This window comes from Dryobates pubescens, chromosome 23 (genome assembly GCF_014839835.1).
Source record: "Dryobates pubescens isolate bDryPub1 chromosome 23, bDryPub1.pri, whole genome shotgun sequence".
NCBI lineage: Eukaryota > Metazoa > Chordata > Aves > Piciformes > Picidae > Dryobates > Dryobates pubescens.
Genome location: NC_071634.1, coordinates 712,973 through 731,585, shown reverse-complemented (window position 1 = coordinate 731,585; position 18,613 = coordinate 712,973). Strand labels below are relative to the sequence as shown.

The following is an 18,613-nucleotide window of genomic DNA, read 5'->3' as shown; positions in this document are numbered from 1 at the left end:
AGTCTGGCTTGGAATTCCTGAAGAACAAAGGGAGTAAGATCCATTCCTGGGGGTCTAGTTACCAAAATTTATCTCAAACTTGGCCAAAGAAATCTTTGTAAGCCCAAATCCAAACCATTTCATTGAAGGTAGCTTTGGAGATCTCAAACCCTGAGACACAGAAGATTATCCCAGGCAGGGGGTTCTGGGTGGCTTCTGGGGGTCCTCAGCACCACCAAAGATCATGGAGCTGGATTGCTGGGATGGGAAGCTGCAGGTGTGGTGCACTTGGTAGCTTGTGGGGCACAAGCTGGCAGCTAGGGCTTGTGCTGAGCTTTGTACAGACAGGCAGTGGGTTCAGCCTACAGAACCAGCACCCCTCTGGGTCTGCTCCAGCTTCGGAGCGTGTTGGCAGTGTCTCCCTGCAGAGCATCCTGCCAGCTCTGTGCAGGTGCTGAGAGTTTCAGAGCTCACTGTGTCTGTTTGGCTTAACATCTTCTCTTGAGTAAATTCTCTTTCCAGACCAGCTGCAGGAGCACAAATACCAGAGCAGCCCACTGGGCACCTCCTGTTGGCATGCACCTCTGGCTGTCCCAGCTCACTTAGTGATCTAGGAGCCTGCTTGCAGGCTGCTTCCCCACCCACAGTCAGGCTGGAGAGGCAACCCCAGAGCGTGACTTCACTCAGAGGGGATGGCACTGGAGGACCACAGCCACTGTTTTACTCTTGCTTTTAGTCAGACTAAGTGGGCCTGGTCTCTCCAGTCTTTGTGCTGCTGTGGGTGGCCGTGGCACTGCTCAGGCCTCACCCTCAGTCCTGGGTTCAGTTTTGGGCTCCTCACTCTGGGAAGGACACTGAGGAGCTGCAGTGCTGTCTCGGTCTGGAGCAGGAAACAGACTCAGGTCTGTGAGTGTTGCCCTGTAGGAAATTAGAGGCCAAACTGTCAACAGCCCTTGAGGCTATTTATGAAGAGAACTAAGTGTACAGAACAGAAGGAGGAAGAGAGAGGGAGAGAGAAGAGGAAAGGAATTATATTACCGCACCCCAGACCCCCCCAGGCCAGTTTGGGCCTGTGGAGGAAGGCTGCTGCTGCTTTGGCATGGAGGAGAGGTCATCCTTGTTGGCTGTGCTGTCCTCCACTGGAGGAGGGGAGAGAGAGAGCCCAAAGTCCAAGCCCCAGTCCTTCTCTGAGCAGCCTCTTCAGCTCCAGGAGTTGCAGCAGGTGGAACTTAGGACACGGAGAGAGGCTTCCTCCTGGTGTGCTGCCTCCGGGCTCCGTGGTGATGTCTTCTCCTGTCTCTGGCCTTCTCTCTCCTTGGATTTGCTTCTCTGCTTTATTTCTCATGAGCAGGCATTGCTCAGGTGTTTTCCTTCTCCTGAGCAGGTATTGCTCAGGTTTTTTAGGTATGTCCAGGTGGTGAATCCATTGTCCTTTGCACCATCCTCCCTTCCCCAGGTAGCTGCTGGCTAGAGAGGATCTTGTCTGTGCACATGCCAGAGAGTCCTTACCCAGTGGCCTCTGCCCAATGCACATCAGCTGTTGTCTGGGCAAGCAGCAAAGGTGATTTGATCTTTGTTGAGTCACACCAAGGGAGACAAGCTTTATTCTCTTACAAGTGTGTCCAGAGAAGGGCAACAGAGCTGGGGAAGCTGGAGAACAGGGCTGGGGAGGAGCAGCTGAGGGAGCTGGGGGGGTTTGGTGTGGAGCAGAGGAGGCTGAGGGAGACCTCCTTGCTCTCTGCAGCTCCCTGAGAGGAGGCTGCAGTGAGGTGGGGGTTGGGCTCTGCTCCTTAGTCTCAGGTGATAGGAGGAGAAGCAATGGCCTGGAATTGTGCCAGGGGAGGCTTAGGTTGGAGATGAGGAAAAATCTCTTTGCTGCAGAGTGGTCAGGGACTGGCAGAGGCTGCCCAGGGAGGTGGTGGAGTCCTGGAGGTGTCCCAGAACCCAGTGGCCATGGTGGGGTTGGGTTGGGTTGGTGGCTGGACTGGGTGATCTCAGAGGCCCTTTCCAACCCAAACCATTCTCTGGTTGTCTGACACAACTATGTCTGCAGTCAGAAAGTCCAAGGGTGCCAGTGACCAGAGTCAGAACTATGATGTGTGTGAGTGTGGTCTATCAGCCAGCCTGCACCACATCCTGGGGCCGTGCCCAGAGTGAGCCAACACCATGCTAGACTCACCAGTCCCAGACATGGTCTCTTTGCTCCACCTGCCCATTTCTTTAGGGTGTTGCATTCAGGGTCTGCTGCTGCCTGTCAGTGTGCTTTCTGTGTGTGTAACACAGACACACAGCAGGTTGTAAGCAGGAGCTGCAGAACAGCTGGCACACAGCTGCTGTTCCTGCCCCAAGCCCTCAGCAGCCCCAGCTGTCACACAGAAACATGAGATTGCTCTTTGTGCTCCTGCTGGAGAGAGAAAACGACTGAGGCTGATGACAGAGGGAGCCAGCAAAGATACCTTGGACTGACATGAGGGTGACCTGGCTCTGACCTGGCTCCTGCCTTGGAAAAGGCCTTGGAAGCCACCAGGTGTTAGAAAGACTGACAGCAGTAGCTGGGGGACACAAAACAGCCTCCAGAACATCAAACATTGTGCCCTTGGTCAGAAATCCTGCTTGGTGGAGACTTGTAGGGAAGGCTTGAAGGAATGGGCCCTGGTCTGCAGAAGCAGCAGGGTAGTAGTTAGGAGGCAAGTCAGGAATTCACACCTTGCTGTATTGGCCTGGAGCAGGCCTTGGTGTCTGCCAGAGAGCAAGTTGTGCTGCCCATGCCTGAGGTGCCTGTGTGTGTGAAGGGCAGTACCCCACAAGACTTCTTGGGTGGCTTTCCTGCAGGAAGCTCAGTGAGTGTAACATGTTCAAGTCCAGCCTCTGGATTGCCCCAGCTCTGCCAGAGGCTTGCTCTGGCTGCAGCAGCAGAGCTCTAGCTTGCCACTGCCCCTGGGAACTTTCCTTTTCATTTATGTTTTCCTTTCGTTTGTTCTGTCCTTTGTTTCCCAGTGCAGGCATCTGGGGAGCTGCTCATGTGTGAGATTCTTGCTGACCTTACAGCAAGGATCCATTTGTTCCTTCAGGTGCTTCCACCCCCACCCATTTCCCTGCCCCCTCTGTCCCTACCAACCTGCTGCAGCCCCCAGCAGGGGCAGGAACCAGAAGTCTGTTTGGTTGAGGTGCTGCTGCAGTGGGGTCTGCCTGAGCAGGGGCATTGCTGGGCCTCAGCCAGCCTCACCAGTGGGCAAGCCAAGCACTACTGGAGCAGCTGTAAGCCTTTGTGCTTCAGGACTGGTGCCCCTGAGCCTGGCATCTTGGCAGCATCGCTTGATCCTTGGGCTCAGACCTTTGATGGTAGAGCAGAAGCACAGAGCAGTGCCCGGAGAGTGCTTTCCAGCTCCTGGTACTGCTCTCAGGTGGCTGCAGGGATCTGCAGAGGCTGAAGGGTTGGTTTTGCATCTAGCACAGCACAAGGGAAGAAGAGCAGCCTTGTGGTAAGGAGATGTCAAGTGCTGGCCTCAGGTGATGGCACAGGCCAGCTGTGGGCAGTCAGGCTGTCAGCAGTGCAGAGCTGGGGACTTGGGAAGAGATCCTGGCTTTGATCTAGGGAAAAACATGTGGCTGTGACTACTGTGGAGGGATTAGTTTTAACTCAGCCTGATTTGCTGATCTGCCTGTCTGGAAGCCTCCAAGATACCTGTTCTGGGAGAACTCTGGGCAGACTGGGTGTGAGATCAGGAAGCCAGGAGCTGGGAGCTCCCTAGCCAGCTTTGCTGCTGATGAGTGGTGCCTGGCAGCACACTCTCACAGCAGCCAGGCCAAGCCAAGCCAAGAGATGGCTCTTCAGGCTGAGGTGAGAGGACTCTAGGTGGGTCCCATCCCTGAGCAGTGGAAAGGCAGCCAGGCTTGGTGTGCAGCTTCCTGTTGCTGGTTCCAGCCCTGCTGGGTAACTGTTTAAGGGCAGATGTGTTATCTGGAGGTGACTGGAAAGATGGGTGGGGATGGAGAGGGCTCTGTTCTGCTCCCTGCATAGATCAGGCTGCTGAGGCTCAGCTTTGGCAGGGTGAAACCCTTCCACTTCCTCTGTGAGCACCAGGGGTGGTTCAGGGTCTGGTTTCATGTCTCTCAGGTTTCTTTCCAAGCCCACTGAAACCTGGGAAAAGAGTCTGCTGACACTGGTGGAGCTTGGCTGTGGCCAAGAGCTGGCTGCATCAAATAACTGCTCAGCTTGTTTCAGCTCATTGTTTGGGGCATGCCTGGGGCTGATGAGGTGGATTGCTGACCCCGAGTGCCCTCTTCACACAAAGCAGCCTGAGAAGAGCTCAGCATTTGGGCAGTGGTAACCACATGCAGACACAGCACAGGCTTCTTTCTGCCTGCTGAAGGTATCCCAGGGGGCCAGGGAATGCCTCCTGCTCTCCTCTGCCCTCTGCTGCTGTTTTGTTTTCTCTTTGGCTGCCTTGCAGCGGTGCCTGCTGTGCACAGCCCTGCTCCTGTGTGCAGCCTTCTGCAGGAGCTGCACTGCTGACTCTGTACTGGGCTCCAGGTGTTCCTGCTGGATCCACTCCCAGCACACAGACACAGCCTCCTCCTCCTCACAGCCTCCAAAGCCACACAGGTGACTTGAAGGGGCAGAGGCTGCTTTTGCCATCATTTGTGTGTGGCTGCTGCCCTCACACAGCACACTGTGAGGCATTGCCACATCTGTGCCACCTTCCTCTGACACACACAAGGGAGCACTTGACAGGCCCTGCTCTCTCCAGCTGCCCTTTTGCTTTGCTTGGTTCAGTGTCCTGTCACCCTGGTGAGCAGCCTGTGGTATCACAGAAACGTTCAGGTTGGCCAAGACCCTCAGGATCACCAAGTCCAGCCTATAACCCTGCTCTTCAAAGTTCACCCCTAAACCACAGCCATATTTTAGCTCCATCCTGTGCTGCTTCCATGGGCAGAGCCACCACTGCCTTCAGGACCTGTGGGTGTAGTGTGGCTGCTCCTGGGAAGCTGGCAGCTGCCGGAGCACATGACCAGGGATTTGTCGAGGTGATCCTGGCAGAAGTCCCCACTCCACACAGGGCCGTGTCTGTATTACCAGAGGGCCTTCTGCCCTCCTCACCTTATGGGATTGCCTCAGAAGCACCCTGGAGAGCGCAGGTAGAACTTGGTGCCTTGTGCTGAGGGCTGGCGTGGGGCTGGCCCCTGTGCCGCACAGCTCAGTCGCACAGCTCCTGCAGACACCGCTCCTGCTGCCGGCGCCCGGGGAAGGCTGCGGCGTGGGCTCTGCCTTTGGGTGCCAGCGACACAGAGCTCTCTGCACCCCGGGGCAGAGGCCAGAGCTGGCAGGCAGGCTCTCTGCTGCCTGGCTCTGCTGCCAGGCTCAGTGCCCTTTCTGCTTAAGCTTCCCCCAGGCCCAGCTCATTCTCTGCTGGCATGAGCTCAGAGCAGAAGCGTGCAGTGTGCTCCCTCGTGCTCACTGCTCCTCTCTGCCTCTTGGGTTTGCACCTAAGCACTGCAGGGCAGGGCAAAGGTGAGGGGGTGTCAGTGTTCAGGATGTGTCCTCACCCACCAGCAGAGCTTCTGAGAGCTGGGGCAGAACAACCTGCATGTGGCTGTCACAGGAGTTCTCAGGGATGAAGCTATCCTGCACTTTTGATAGCTACCTTCTGTGTAAAAGCAGAGCCCAAGCCCCCAGCAGATCTCCTGAGGTTGGCTGAGCCTCAGCTCTGAGGTGCAGGCCATAGCTCCGTGGCAGCACCCAGCTGCTGTGAGCAGCACCCATGGAAAAGCTGTGAGCCAGCTGCTTGCCCCTGCCCTGCGCCACCCTCTGCCTTGGACATGTTCCAGTGCTGACCCCAGTCCGGGAGCTGCTTCAGGTTAAATGCTGGTTTGTGCTTCCAGGCTGCTCTTGACCTGGGTCACATCCTCAAGCCAGCAGAGAACATCAGCCAGGGGAGAGGGAAGGTGAGGGCTGGAATGTGAGGGGCGAGGGATGTCTGCTTCCAGCAGCAGCACTGAGGTGTGCTGGGGAGCGTGGCACTGCTGTAGTGCAGGATGATCAGGACCAAAGGAGTTGAACAGAGCTCAGATCTCTATTTTCCCTCAAACCCCTTTTTTTTTGTTAAAATCTGGAGTCCCTGCTGCCACTGTGAGGGAAAACTGGAAGGCTGCTTCCTGGAGCACAAGCTGAAGCTGTGATAGACTTCTGTGAGGATCTGTGCTGAAGGGTGCAATGCAGTCCCCTGGCTGCCTTCATTCTTGTGGCAGCTCTGCCAGAGGCAATTCCTGCAGAGCTCCTCAGCATGTTCCTGATCTGGGAGGATCAGGGATCCAGGGATCGCTTCCCTTCAGAGGCTGCATGAGTGGCTGCAGCACTGCTGGAAGTCTGAAGCTACCAAAGCCCTCCAGAGCGTGCAGCAGGACCAGTGCCAGTCTTGCCCCTGTGCTTCTTGGCACAGCCCTTGGCACTGCCTCTCTCTGCCCCTCCTAGTCAGGAGTTACTTCTGTTCTGTGACCTGAGGACAGAGCCAGGTAGCTGGGCACGGCGCCAGCCCGGGCTGGGCTGTGGCGCTGTGCTCTCCGTGCCCGGGGGGCCACCAAGCCGCCTCAGCGGCGCCAGGCGTGGCGGGAGAGCTGCGGCTGAGCCCGGTGAGTCTCTAAGGCCTGCTCCTCTTGCAGCCTGCTCCTGCTGCTCGGTGTGCCGGCTGCTCGCCGGTGAGTGCTGCGCCCGCGCCCCGCGCCCGGCCCCTACCATCCGGCCCCTGCCACCCGGGCTCCTGCCGCCCGGCTCCTGCCTCCCGGGCTCCTGCCGCCCCGGCCCCTGCCACCCGGGCTCCTGCCGCCCCGGCCCCTGCCACCCGGGCTCCTGCCGCCCCGGCTCCTGCCGCCCGGCTCCTGCCGCCCCGGCTCCTGCCTCCCGGGCTCCTGCCGCACGGCTCCTGCCGCCCCGGCCCCTACCACCCGGGCTCCTGCCACCCGGGCTCCTGCCGCCCGGCTCCTGCCGCCCGGCTCCTGCCTCCCGGGCTCCTGCCTCCCGGGCTCCTGCCGCCCGGCTCCTGCCTCCCGGGCTCCTGCCTCCCGGGCTCCTGCCGCCCCGGCTCCTGCCTCCCGGGCTCCTGCCTCCCCGGCTTCTGCCACCCGGGCTCCTGCCTCCCGGGCTCCTGCCGCCCGGCTCCTGCCACCCGGGCTCCTGCCTCCCCGGCTTCTGCCACCCGGGCTCCTGCCTCCCGGGCTCCTGCCGCCCGGCTCCTGCCTCCCGGGCTCCTGCCGCCCCGGCCCCTGCCGCCCGGGCTCCTGCCGCCCCGGCCCCTGCCGCCCGGCTCCTGCCGCCCCGGCCCCTGCCGCCCGGGCTCCTGCCGCCCCGGCCCCTGCCACCCGGGCTCCTGCCACCCGGCTCCTGCCGCCCCGGCCCCTGCCACCCGGGCTCCTGCCTCCCGGGCTCCTGCCGCCCGGCTCCTGCCTCCCGGGCTCCTGCCGCCCGGCTCCTGCCGCCCCGGCCCCTGCCACCCGGGCTCCTGCCGCCCCGGCTCCTGCCGCCCGGCTCCTGCCACCCGGGCTCCTGCCGCCCCGGCTCCTGCCACCCGGGCTCCTGCCACCCGGCTCCTGCCGCCCCGGCTTCTGCCACCCGGCTCCTGCCGCCCCGGCCTCTGCCACCCGGGCTCCTGCCACCCGGCTCCTGCCGCCCCGGCTTCTGCCACCCGGCTCCTGCCGCCCCGGCCTCTGCCACCCGGGCTCCCGCCGCCCCGGCCCCCGCCGCCCCGGCCCCTGCCGCACGGACCCTGCCGCCCGGGCTCCTGCCGCACGGACCCTGCCGCTCCGCTCCGCTGCGTGCCGGGGCCGGGCTGCGGCGAGCTCGGTGTGTGCCCTGCTGCCCCCTGCCAGCCCAGCTGCTGCTGGACAACAGCCTCAGTCCTTCCTGCTCTAGAGAGTGAGCACCGCTGGGGGTGCCCCTGGTGCCCCAGCGCCGCTGTGCATCCGCTGGGAATGCAGCGTGGCAGCCCTGCCCCAGTGCCAGCTGTGTTTGGCTCTGTTCCCCAGGCTCTGACACCTGGCTCTGTTGGTGGAGAGGACTCCTCTCCTGCATTTGGGTGTCTAGCAAAGGTCAGCAGCAGCTCCTGGTGTGACAGAAGGGGCTGGGCAGACTGCCTGCTCCAGTCTGTGCCTGAGATGCTCTGAGGAAGTGTCCCTCCTGTCCCCAGCCTGGGTGGTGCCTGCAATCTTAGGAGGTAGTAAGAGTTTAGCTGCTGGTGGTCTTCTCAGTGGTGCAACAACTACTTTGGTTGCTAAGAACTGAGCTGCATCACTTGTGCCTTTTGTCCCAGTGCCAGGTGAAAGGGGGAGGAGGCCTCTGATGTGGGCATACCAGAGGAAGGGGCTGGCAAGGAACCTGTCTGGGAAGGAAGAAGAAATCCAGGTGGCAGTGCCTAATACTGGTGAAAGCAGAAGACCTTCATAATCCCTTTACTGCTCACCTCATGTGCACAGAGGGACTGTGTTACAGACAGCAGAGGGGCTGAAGGATCAGGTGCTGCCACCTGCCATCACTGCTGGCTCCTGGCCCTGCAGCGTGCCCTCCTGCTGCCTGGCATCAAGTGCCATGCAGGCCTGAGCAGCACTGCTGCTTGGAGGCTGCTGGTGCCAGCCTGACTCAGGCTCCTTGCAGACTGTGCAGGTGGCAAATGCCCCCCACCCCTTTCCTGGTTTGTCACCTCCCTGTTGTCCTTGTCTGGCTCCTTGCCCTAGCACACCTGTGCAGAATGAAGCCTGTGTAAGGTGCAGTCAGGCTAAGGCCTCAGGAGGCCTTGCAGTCACACTGCCTATTGTTAGCATCCTTCTCATTCGTAGGCATTGGACTTCAAGGTGTTGCTTACAAGAGAGTCACTGAATCCATAGGTGCTTGATGCTCCCCAGGTAAGCTGAGGCCACTCAGCTGGTGGTGCCAAAGCAGCAGTCAGCCCAATGTGCTCACAGATGGGGCCCAAAGTCATGCTGCTCTGGTGCTGATGGTGTGCCCTGGCTTTCAGACTGCCTTGCATTGCTGTCTTTTTGCACCAGGGACACAGTCCAGTCCCCAGGCCACACTAGCAGGGCTGTGCTGAAGCTGTGGCTCCTGCTGTGGCCACAGGCTGCCCTCTCTCTGTCTCCAAGGCATTGATGCACTTGCAGACAGCAGCCTGCCATTCAAAATGCTCCTTTGGAAGTGCAGCTTTGGGAGCTTAGAGACCTGGCTGTGTGGTGTGACCACAGCTTTTTACCCCACAGAGAGCAGGGGGGAAGGAAGAAGCTGAGTTTGTTTAGCTGGGGATGAAGCTGTCCTGAGCTGCTGGCTCTCAGCTTTCCTTGGTGCAAGCTTTGGTGTAGCTATTCAGAGCACAACTGCTGGCAGTACTCTTCCCAAAGCCTTCCTGATCCAGACAGGCAGCTAGTCCAGCCACAGCTCCAGCAGGAGGGTGGAGGGCTGGTGTCAGGATGCAGCCTGTGGCAGCAGCAGTTGTCTCAGTGCTCTTGTGGGTGAAGCTCAACTGCCACATCCTGGGCTGCAGCAAGAGAAGTGTGGCCAGCAGGGCCAGGGAGGGGATTCTGCCCCTCTGCTCCACTCTGCTGAGACCACAGCTGGAGCTCTGGGGCCAGTTCTGGAGCCTCTGTGCCAGGAAGGCTCTGGAGGGGCTGGAAGGTGTCCAGAGAAGGGCCAGGAGGAGGAGCAGAGGGCTGGAGCTGCTCTGTTCTGGAGACAGCCTGAGAGAGTTGGGGTTGTGCAGGCTGGAGAGGAGAAGGCTCCCAGGAGACCTCATTGTGGCCTTCCAGGATCTGCAGGGGGCTCCAAGAAAGCTGGGGAGGGACTGTTGAGGGTGTCAGGAAGGGATAGGACTGGGGGGGATGGAGCAAAACTAGAAGTGGGGAGATTGAGATTGGCTGTGAGGAAGAAGTTGTTGCCCATGAGGGTGGTGAGAGCCTGGCACAGGCTGCCCAGGGAGGTGGTGGAAGCCTCCTGCCTGGAGGTGTTTGCAGCCAGGCTGGAGGTGGCTGTGAGCAACCTGCTGTGGTGTGAGGTGTCCCTGCCCATGGCAGGGGGTTGGGACTGGCTGAGCCTTGAGCTCCCTTCCAGCCCTGACAGCTCTGGGATTCTATGATTCTCTTGCTGCCTGACTCACAGAAGCCCCCACAGCTCTTGGGTAGAGCACAGGCTGGTAGGAGCAAAAGTCTGCCCACCCTGCTGCCTTGGTGGTGTCCTGAAAGCAGCAGAGGACAAAATGAGAATGGTTGGGGCCAGAGGGTGGTGGCTCCATGAGGTGCCGTGGGATGGCCACTGGTGCAGCCTGGCCGCGGCCTGGGGGCAGCTCCAGCGCGGGCAGTGGGGGTGGCTTCCCCTGCCACTGAAGCTGTTTGCTCCACAGAAGAGCTCTTCCCAGCCTGGTGGGCTCAGCCCAGCTGGCCTCGTGGTCTCCATGTGACACAAGCCATGCAGGGCATTCGTCCTCTGCTCTGGGCTGCATCTGGAAGTGCAAACCTGTTCTGCCCCTGCTCCAGCTGTGCTCGCTCGGTGCCGGCAGCTCCTGCTCCTGGTCTGTGGCGGGTCTCAGCTGGCCAGGCTCCCTCCTGCTCTTCACAGCAGCTGCTGATTCTCCTTGTCTGTGCTGACAGCCTGTGCAGAGTCAGGCTGCAGCACTAAGGAGCGGCAGGACACTTACATGGGAGGTGTTTTGCCCTCGGGACGCACTGGGTGATGATCTCCAGCAGGAACTCTTTGTCCTTTGGCAGTGTCTTAGAGCTGGTCGGTGCTGAACAAGCTTGGCCCTGGGGCTGGAGAAGTAACAAATGCAATCTTTGGTGCTGGTCTCTTCACTAATGTCTCTTAGGTGCTGTTGCAAAGACCTGTGGCGTGGCTGAGGAGGAGGAACGGCTTTAACCCTTCCAGAGCATAGATGTGTCTGGCAGCTGTGCATCAGGGGAGCTGTGGTGGCTGCATGTGTCTGAGGGCACATTTAACACTGAAATGCTGCTGGGAGCCTTAGGCAGTGTAAGAAATGTGCAGGGACATCAGTGGTGCCTGGGGCTGTTCGGAGATGCACTGCAGGGTGGTGCTCAGCACCTGAAGCACTGCAGCTGGGCAGTGCCACACCTCCAGGCAGCCCTGCATGAGGTGCTGCAGACCCAGCCCCTGGAGCTGTTCCAGCAGCATAATCCCATCACTCTGTTGGCACTCTCCCTGCATGGGATTGTCACCCTGGAGACAGGGGGACAGATCCCACACAGCCAGCAGTGCAGGATCCTGAGGGGACCTTCACTTGACTGGGGTTAAAGAAATGCCCTCCCTGCTGGCTCAGGGGCAGCCACTCCCTGCTCTGTGCCCTGCTGCCAGTGAGAGCATTACCTTGGGAAGTGCTCTTAAACATCACAACTGTCCTTGCACAGCTGCTCAGCTGTCTCTGCATGAATTCCATTACACAGTGTGGGTGTTTCCATCTTTATTTTTAACCAGTTTTGCCTCCAGCTCTTCTGTTGGGGCTTTTTGTAACCTGTCTCTCAGCTATTTAGTGCAGTCAACAGCTTCCCCCTGTTGCAGGGCATTTTGCTCCTTAAAACTCCTCTTTGCTGAGCGTTGAATCAGGTTTGTAGAGGGATGATCTGCACCATGCTGCGCTGGCACCTCTGGATGGCAATGCAGGGGCTCCTCTGGGTGCTGCAAAATACTTTGATGCTGGTTTTGGTTATTTCAGGGAAGGCAAAACGTTGCTGGAAACCCAGCAGGCTGGCTGCAGCTGCAGCAGCAGCAGGTGCCAGCATTCACTGTTGTTCAGGGACCTGCAGAGGAACACAGACAGCAGAGAGGAAGATGTCTGTGCTCTGACAAAATGTTCCTTCCCCCTCCACACTCCTCTGCCCTAACAGTTTGTTCTTTCTTTTCCTCCATGTGAATTCTGTGGGCCTCTGATGTAAGTGTTACAGATTGCATGAGAGTGCTGTGAGGTGTTTGGAGTGCACAGCACTTACAGCTCCATGCTGGGTGGGCTGTGCTCATTAACAGATGCCTGTGCTGTGGTCACACTGACTTGCTTGGGTTGCACTGGGCTCCAGCTTGGGAAGGGGTGGCTGCCTCTCTTCTGTGGCTCTGGGGCAGTGTGCTGGTGGAGCTGGCTGCTCCTAACTTGGTTTGGCAGTGGAAGCTGATGGGGGAGCACGTGGCTGGGTCAGTGCCTGTTGGGACGATGGCAGGTGTGTCTTTGGTGCAGGGAGCAGCTCATGGCCATCCTGTGATCAGTGCCTCTTCCCTTGCTCATGCTGAGTGCTGTGCAAACCTCTTGCTGGGACCACTTCCCCTGGGAGGGATTTCTGGGCTGCATCCAAAGCAGTGTGGCCAGAGCTGGAGAGAGAGGATCCTGCCCCTCTGCTCTGCTCTGGGGAGACCTCACCTGCAGGGCTGGGTCCAGCCATGGGACCCCCAACACAAGAGAGAAATGAAACTGCTGGAGAGGGTCCAGAGGAGGCCACAAAGATGATCAGAGGCTGGAGAACCTCTGCTGTGGGGCCAGGCTGGGAGAGCTGGGGCTGTGCAGCCTCTCTGAGCTCCAGGGAGACCTCAGAGCTGCAGTTCAATATCTGCAGGGCAGCTGCAGGCAGGCTGGGGAGGGACTGCTCAGAAGGGGCTGTGGGGATAGGCCCAGGGGCAGTGGTTTGAACCTGGAGCAGGGCAGAGTTAGGTTGGACATGAGGAGGAAGCTCTGCACAGGGAGGCTGGGGAGACACTGGCACAGGCTGCCCAGGGATGGGGTTGAAGCTCCATCCCTGGAGACACTGAAGCTCAGCCTGGCTGTGTCCCTGGGCAGCCTGCTGGAGCTGGAGCTGTCCCTGCTGCCTGCAGGGGTTGGACAGGATGCCCTTGGAGGCTACCTCCCAGCCCACTGCAGTCTGTGGGTCTGTGATTCTGTGCACTGCTCATCCTCCTACGAAGGAACTGGCACAGGATAGGAGCTGGATTTAGACTGTTTCTGAGGGGTTTCCTTAGAGTGTTTGCAGCCAGCTTCTGCTTCTCCTCAGTGAAGGGAGCAGTGTGATCTGCTCTGCATATTCCAGAGACACACACAGGAGGTGGCAGCAGCTCCCACCCTGGTGCAGCAGGGACTTCCCCATTTCTGCCCCTCCACACAAAGGTGAGGAGCCATAAATGTGAGTGGAGGAGGCACAGGAGGTCATTCAAGGCCAAGTCCTGTCTTGAAGAAGCATCTCTCAGCCCTGAAAAAGGTGTTGCTTCTCAGTCTGTACCTTCTCCAGAAGCAAACCTTGGTGTCCCAGGCCCCAGCCTCCATCCCCTTGCTCACAGGTGCTTATTGTTCTGGTTCAGCACCCTGCTCTCAGCCCCTCCAGCCCCACAGCAGCATAAGGCTCCCACAGCCATGGCACAGAGTCTGGCACCTCAGAGCAGTAGGAGGTGGGCATTGCCCACAGTGCAGATGTCCTCTCCCAGGGAAGGTGAGCAGGGAATCCTCCCTTCCTGCAGGCCCTAGAGAAAAGGCTCTGTGGACACAGGGTTCAAGATCTGCTCTCAGCCATGGTCAGCAATGTGGTGGCAAGGCCTGGGACACTTCTTCCTTCCTCCTGTTCAGTGAGGCTGAAGCAGAGCTGCTTCCCATTTGACTGCTTTCTGTGCCTCCTTCACAGTGAGCAGGACCAGAGGGCAAGAGGAGTCCTGCAGCTTCCAGAGGCCTTTGGAGCCCTCTCTGCTGTGGGAGTCAAAGCAGCTTGTGCCACCTTGGAGCTGAGCTCTCCTCTTGCTCTTCTTGGAAGCAGCTCCAGGACATGGATGCAATGCTCAAGGCTGGTGGGGAGAGCAGAGGAGCCTGCAGGAGTCTCTGCTGTGCCTGCCATGGAGGCAGGGGGCACAGGTGGCAGAGCTGCCTGGCTATCTTTTTCACTACCCAGTCCCAGAGAGAAGCAGAATGGATTGAGCAGTGTGTGCTGCAAACCACGGGGGTGCAGGGGGTGCCTGGAGGCTGACAGCTGCTGTGGCTCCTTTGCAGTGCTGAGTGCAGGGCAGCAGGGCACAGCTCTGCTCCTCTGTGCTCTCAGCTGCAGTGCTGCCCACTGGCTGCTCTGATGATGCTTCTCCAGCACCCTTCCAACCTGCCCCAGCTGAACTCCTCCTCTCCCCGGGGTGCCCTTGTCCCCTGGCGGTGGCACATGGCTGCTGGGGTCTTGTTGGACCGCTGCAAGCCTCAGTCAGACACTTGCAAGAGTCCTGGCCTGCTCCTGCTCCCTGCAGCCCACAGCTGAGAGACCTCTGGGGAAGAGGGCAGCTGGGAACAGTCATAGGAGTAGGTGCTGGGGGCAGTACTTGGCCTCCAGGCTGCAGGTTTAGCTCAGTTCAGGCTTTGCTGGACAGACAGCACTGGAAATAAACTTGGCTCCATTTCTTGCTGACTTCAGTGAGGCACCAAGGAGCAGCTGCCAAACTCAAGCTGGCCTAGGCCAGGCAGCTTCACTGCCCTGGTGGAAGAGTAGCTCAGTGATGCCAATGAGCTGCTGCTGTGGTGCTCTGCCATGGGACCCAGAGATTTCATCTTGCTCTCAGCCTCAGCTGCTGGCACACACAGCCAGCCCAGCTCAGCTCTCCTGGCACTCTGCAGTGGCACTCAGCATTTTCAGTTCAGCTGGGAAAAACTTCCCTTCCCTTTCCCCTTCCCCTTCCCCTTCCCCTTCCCCTTCCCCTTCCCCTTCCCCTTCCCCTTCCCCTTCCCCTTCCCCTTCCCCTTCCCCTTCCCCTTCCCCTTCCCCTTCCCCTTCCCCTTCCCCTTCCCCTTCCCCTTCCCCTTCCCCTTCCCCCTCCCCTCTTGCTTTGCACTGTCCCCTGGAAGTCCCATCCCAGCTCACTCCACTCTGGCTTGAAGGCTGCAAGTGGATCATGCTCTGCCCCTGAGCCCTGCCCCCCGAGCCCTGCCCCCAGTCCTGTGCCCCCTGAGCCCTGCCCCCAGCCCTGTGCCCCCTGAGCCCTGCCCCCAGCCCTGTGCCCCCTGAGCCCTGTCCCCAGTCAGCTATTGGATTTCTCCCTGAGTCACCCTCCCCCCCAGCCCCTTGCAGAGGCAACCTGCAGAGCATCAGAGGCTGTGGCTTCAGTCTCAGTCCTGTGTCAAGTGAGCAACCTGAGCTCCTGGTGGCTTCCCAGCCAAGAGCCTTTGTTGTCTAACCCCAGCTGCCGCCCTGCAGTGTGGTGTGAGCCCTACTGACTCCTGGGGGCTGCATGGCTGTGCCCCGGGGCGGTGTGCTGCCTGGCAGCACTGATGGCCTCATCTCTGCCCTCCCATTCAGGCTGCACTGATGCCTAGGTGTGGACAGTAAGTGCCAGCAGCCAGCTGAGGCCAGCTGTGGGGTGGCAGGCTCTGTGTTCTCGGATGATGAGGAGAACAATGCCCTGGATCCGGCACCGCTGAACCAAAGGCCGACCAGGAAGGCTCCACCCCTGGAGGTACATCCAGCTTGCCCCAGGGACCCCTCCCGAGCCTTCAGCCGGCTCTTGGCGCTGTGGCACCGAGCCCAGGCCCTCGCTGGCTGCCGGCTCCGGGGTGGCTGTGGCTCTCTCGCCGGCCTGCCGGTGGGGGTTGCCTGAGAGGGGTCTGCGTTGCTGCCTCTGCGGAGTGGTGCCCTGAGGAGCCGCTTCGGGCTGGGCTGCAGGGCTGGGCTGGGGCTCTGAGCCCCGGGGAGGTGTTCCAGTGAGCGAGTCTGGCTGTCAGCCACGAGATGATTTTTCATGCCTGGAGAGGCAAACATCCCCACCCCCAGGGCAGGACCCCCAGGGCAGGACCCCCAGCCAGAGCACTCCCAGCTGAGAGCTGTCCCTGCTTGAGCGCACTCCCTGCCAGAGCTCACTGAAACCAGCCCAGGCTCCTCCTCCATGGCTTGGGCTGCAGAGTCTGATGGAGAGGACCAGGGTAAGTGTAGAGTGCTGCCCCTGGGGAGCCCCTGAGCAGTACAGGTGAATGGCTGGGCTGCAGGGAAGCAGCTCTGGGGAGGAGTCTGGCAGTGCTGGTGCACAGCACTTCACCAGGAGCCAGCAGCTGTGGCCAAGGAGGCTGAGGACACCCTGGGGTGTGTTAAGAGTCTTGAGTGTGGCCAGCAGCAGGGCTGGGAAGGCCACATCTGGAGCACTGGGTCCAGTTCTGGGCTCCCCAGTTCAGAGGGTCAGGGAGCTACTGGGGAGAGTCCAGCAGAGGCTACAAAGCTGCCGAGGGGCCTGGAGCAGCTCTGAAAGGCTGAGAGCCCTGGGGCTGAGAGCCTGGAGCAGAGCAGCCCCAGAGGGCAGCTGAGCAATGCTCAGCAAGAGCTAAAGGAGCTGTGGGGGGCAAGAGGCTGGGGCCAGAGTCTTGTCAGTGATGCCCAGGGACAGGACAAGGGGCAAGGGCCACAAACTGGAAGCCAGGAGGTTCCACCTCAACATGAAGAGAAACTTCCTGGTGTGAAGGTGCTGGAGGCCTGCAGCAGGCTGCCCAGAGAGGCTGTGGAGTCTGCTTCTCTGGAGGGATTCCAAACCCACCTGGACATTGGGATCCAGGGCAAACTGATCCAGGTGATGCCCAGAGGTCCCTTCCAACCCCAGCACTCAGGTTCTGTGGCTTCAGCAGGGTTTTGGCTCAGGTCTGCTTCCAGTTGCTTCATGGAAAGAAAAGAAGTGAAGGAGCTGCAGATCTCAGCCTGGATTGTCAGAGGCTATCTTAGCAGCCTCTTGTTGTGGAGCAAAGAGAACCTCTGTAAGAGGCAGGCAAAGAGTCCTTCCAGGTCTGGGCAGAGGGGATGGAGCCACAGCCAGCAGCTCTCAGCTCTGAGCTGGGTGAGCTCTGCTGTGAGGAGCTGGGGTCTGTCCATCCTCCCCTTGGCTGAGTGGGAGCAGTGTGGCTTGGTTAGCAGCTGCATGTCCTACCTCTGGGGGTTCCCACCAAAGGTCAGGCTGCTCTGTTACTACCATGGAAAGGTGCAGCCTCTGCAGCTACTCTGGGGGCTGCTTAGTGGCCTGCCAAAGGAGGCAGAGCTATGAACTCCTGACTCAGGGGTCTCCACCAGGCAGTTAGTGGCTGCTTTGCTTCCAGAGCCATCTGGTTTCCCAGAGAGCAGCCTGCTCCCAAGCTGCAGGAGGTACTGCTCCAGTCAGCTGTGTCCCAGGGCTCTTGGGGCCAGCAGCTATGGAGTCTGGTGTGGGAGCCCAGACTGCCATGCACAGCAGCTTTCTCCCTTAGCTCTTCTCCTCCAGTTGTGCCTCCCTGGCTGCAGCTGTCCCAGCCAGGGCTGTTGTGCTTTTGAGGATCCAGCAGTGGGGGAGATTTCAGGGGGGTGGTGTTGGATTAATCCCAGCTCTGTGAGCAACTGCCTTGCTCTATGGGCAGGCTGGAAGGGATGGAGCTCTAGATGGAGCCTAAACAAAGCCTCACTGCTACAGTTCCTTGGCTCTGTCAGCATTTACACCTTGTTGCACCCTGGGGGTGTGGGAAGAGCATGGGTCTGAAAGTCCTGTGAGAGCAATGAGAGTCCTCACTCAGGGAGTGCAGGGTCCTGCCAGGGCCTGCCAGGGGAAGAGCTTGCTGCTGCCACAGAGCAAGGCTTGGGAAGTGGAGCAGAAGAGCTCAGCAGGCTCCACACAGTTTGTGCTCTTGCACATCTGCTAGCCCTTGCTCTCAGGACACAGCACCACGCCAGAGCTCTTCTGTCTGCACTGCAGAGCAGGGTGGTGGCTGTTTGCCAGTCTGAATTAATCCCTGCCCCGGCTGGAGGTTAAGCACAGGAAGGCAGCTTCATGGAGCTGATCTGGGTGCTCAGGGCTCCTCTCTGAAGCTCTATCTGCAAGGCAGAACTGCAATAGTAGGGTCTTAAAATGATGTAAAGATTGGCTGCCTGTCTGCCAGGAAAGAGCTTCAGCTTTACAAGAGAATTACTGACCTGGTGTTGCACCCTGAGGACCCTTCAGCTGTGCTGTGCCCCACTGAGCTGCACCCTCAGGTGGGTTGAGGCTGGGCTGGGCACTGCAGGCTGGCTCAGGAGACACAGCAGAGCTGGCCCTCTGCCACCAGTGTGCTCTCCTGATCCATCAGCTGCTGTAGACAGCACCAGTCTGTCCTGGCTCCCGTGGCTGCTGCTGGTGGTCCCCAGCCACACCTCTGACCAAGTGCTGGGGGAAGGTGTGGTGTCACCTGGGTGAAGGACTGCAACCAGGCTTCTTAAAAGGGAAAGTCCTCAGCTGGTCATCCATTAATGACCCTCAGGGCACAGACCTGCTTCTCCATCCTTCGTGCCTGGAATGGGTCAGTGCCAGAGAGGTGCCACAAGGCCAGGTGAGGCTTAAGACAAGCAGAACCATTTGCTATGCTGCCACCGAGGTTGTCTCTGCTTCCCTTCAGGCACCGCCTAGGACTCTTCGCCCTCGCTTCAGGAAGAAAAGTACCTCGTCCCCTGCCACTGCCCCCCTGGGAGTGCCGGCAGCCAGCAGCACCCAGAGCCACAGGATGCCTCCTCTGCCTTAAAGAGCAACTTCTCCTCCGTGTAGGAAGCCGCCGGGGGCGATGCGCAGGCGTGGCCTCTCCTCTCTGTACCTTCGTCTCCTGCCTGCCGCCTGGGGGGCTGAGGCGGGCAGGGCAGCCTGGCAGCCCCCCGCCCCCAGCCTGCCGGGCTGTGCATT

The 18,613-nt window shown here is 59.8% G+C and overlaps 1 protein-coding gene across 1 annotated transcript in view; it reads left to right on the top strand.

The window, feature by feature from the left end:
• The window catches only part of REEP1 (receptor accessory protein 1), an 81,075-nt gene extending 62,679 nt beyond the window's left edge, over positions 1-18,396 (top strand). The window contains exon 7 of the mRNA XM_054172248.1: positions 18,336-18,396. Within this exon, the coding sequence (XP_054028223.1) occupies positions 18,336-18,346 (11 nt within the window). The 3' untranslated portion in view covers positions 18,347-18,396. The remainder of the gene's footprint in view (positions 1-18,335) is intronic.
• The last annotated feature ends 217 nt before the right edge of the window (positions 18,397-18,613 follow it).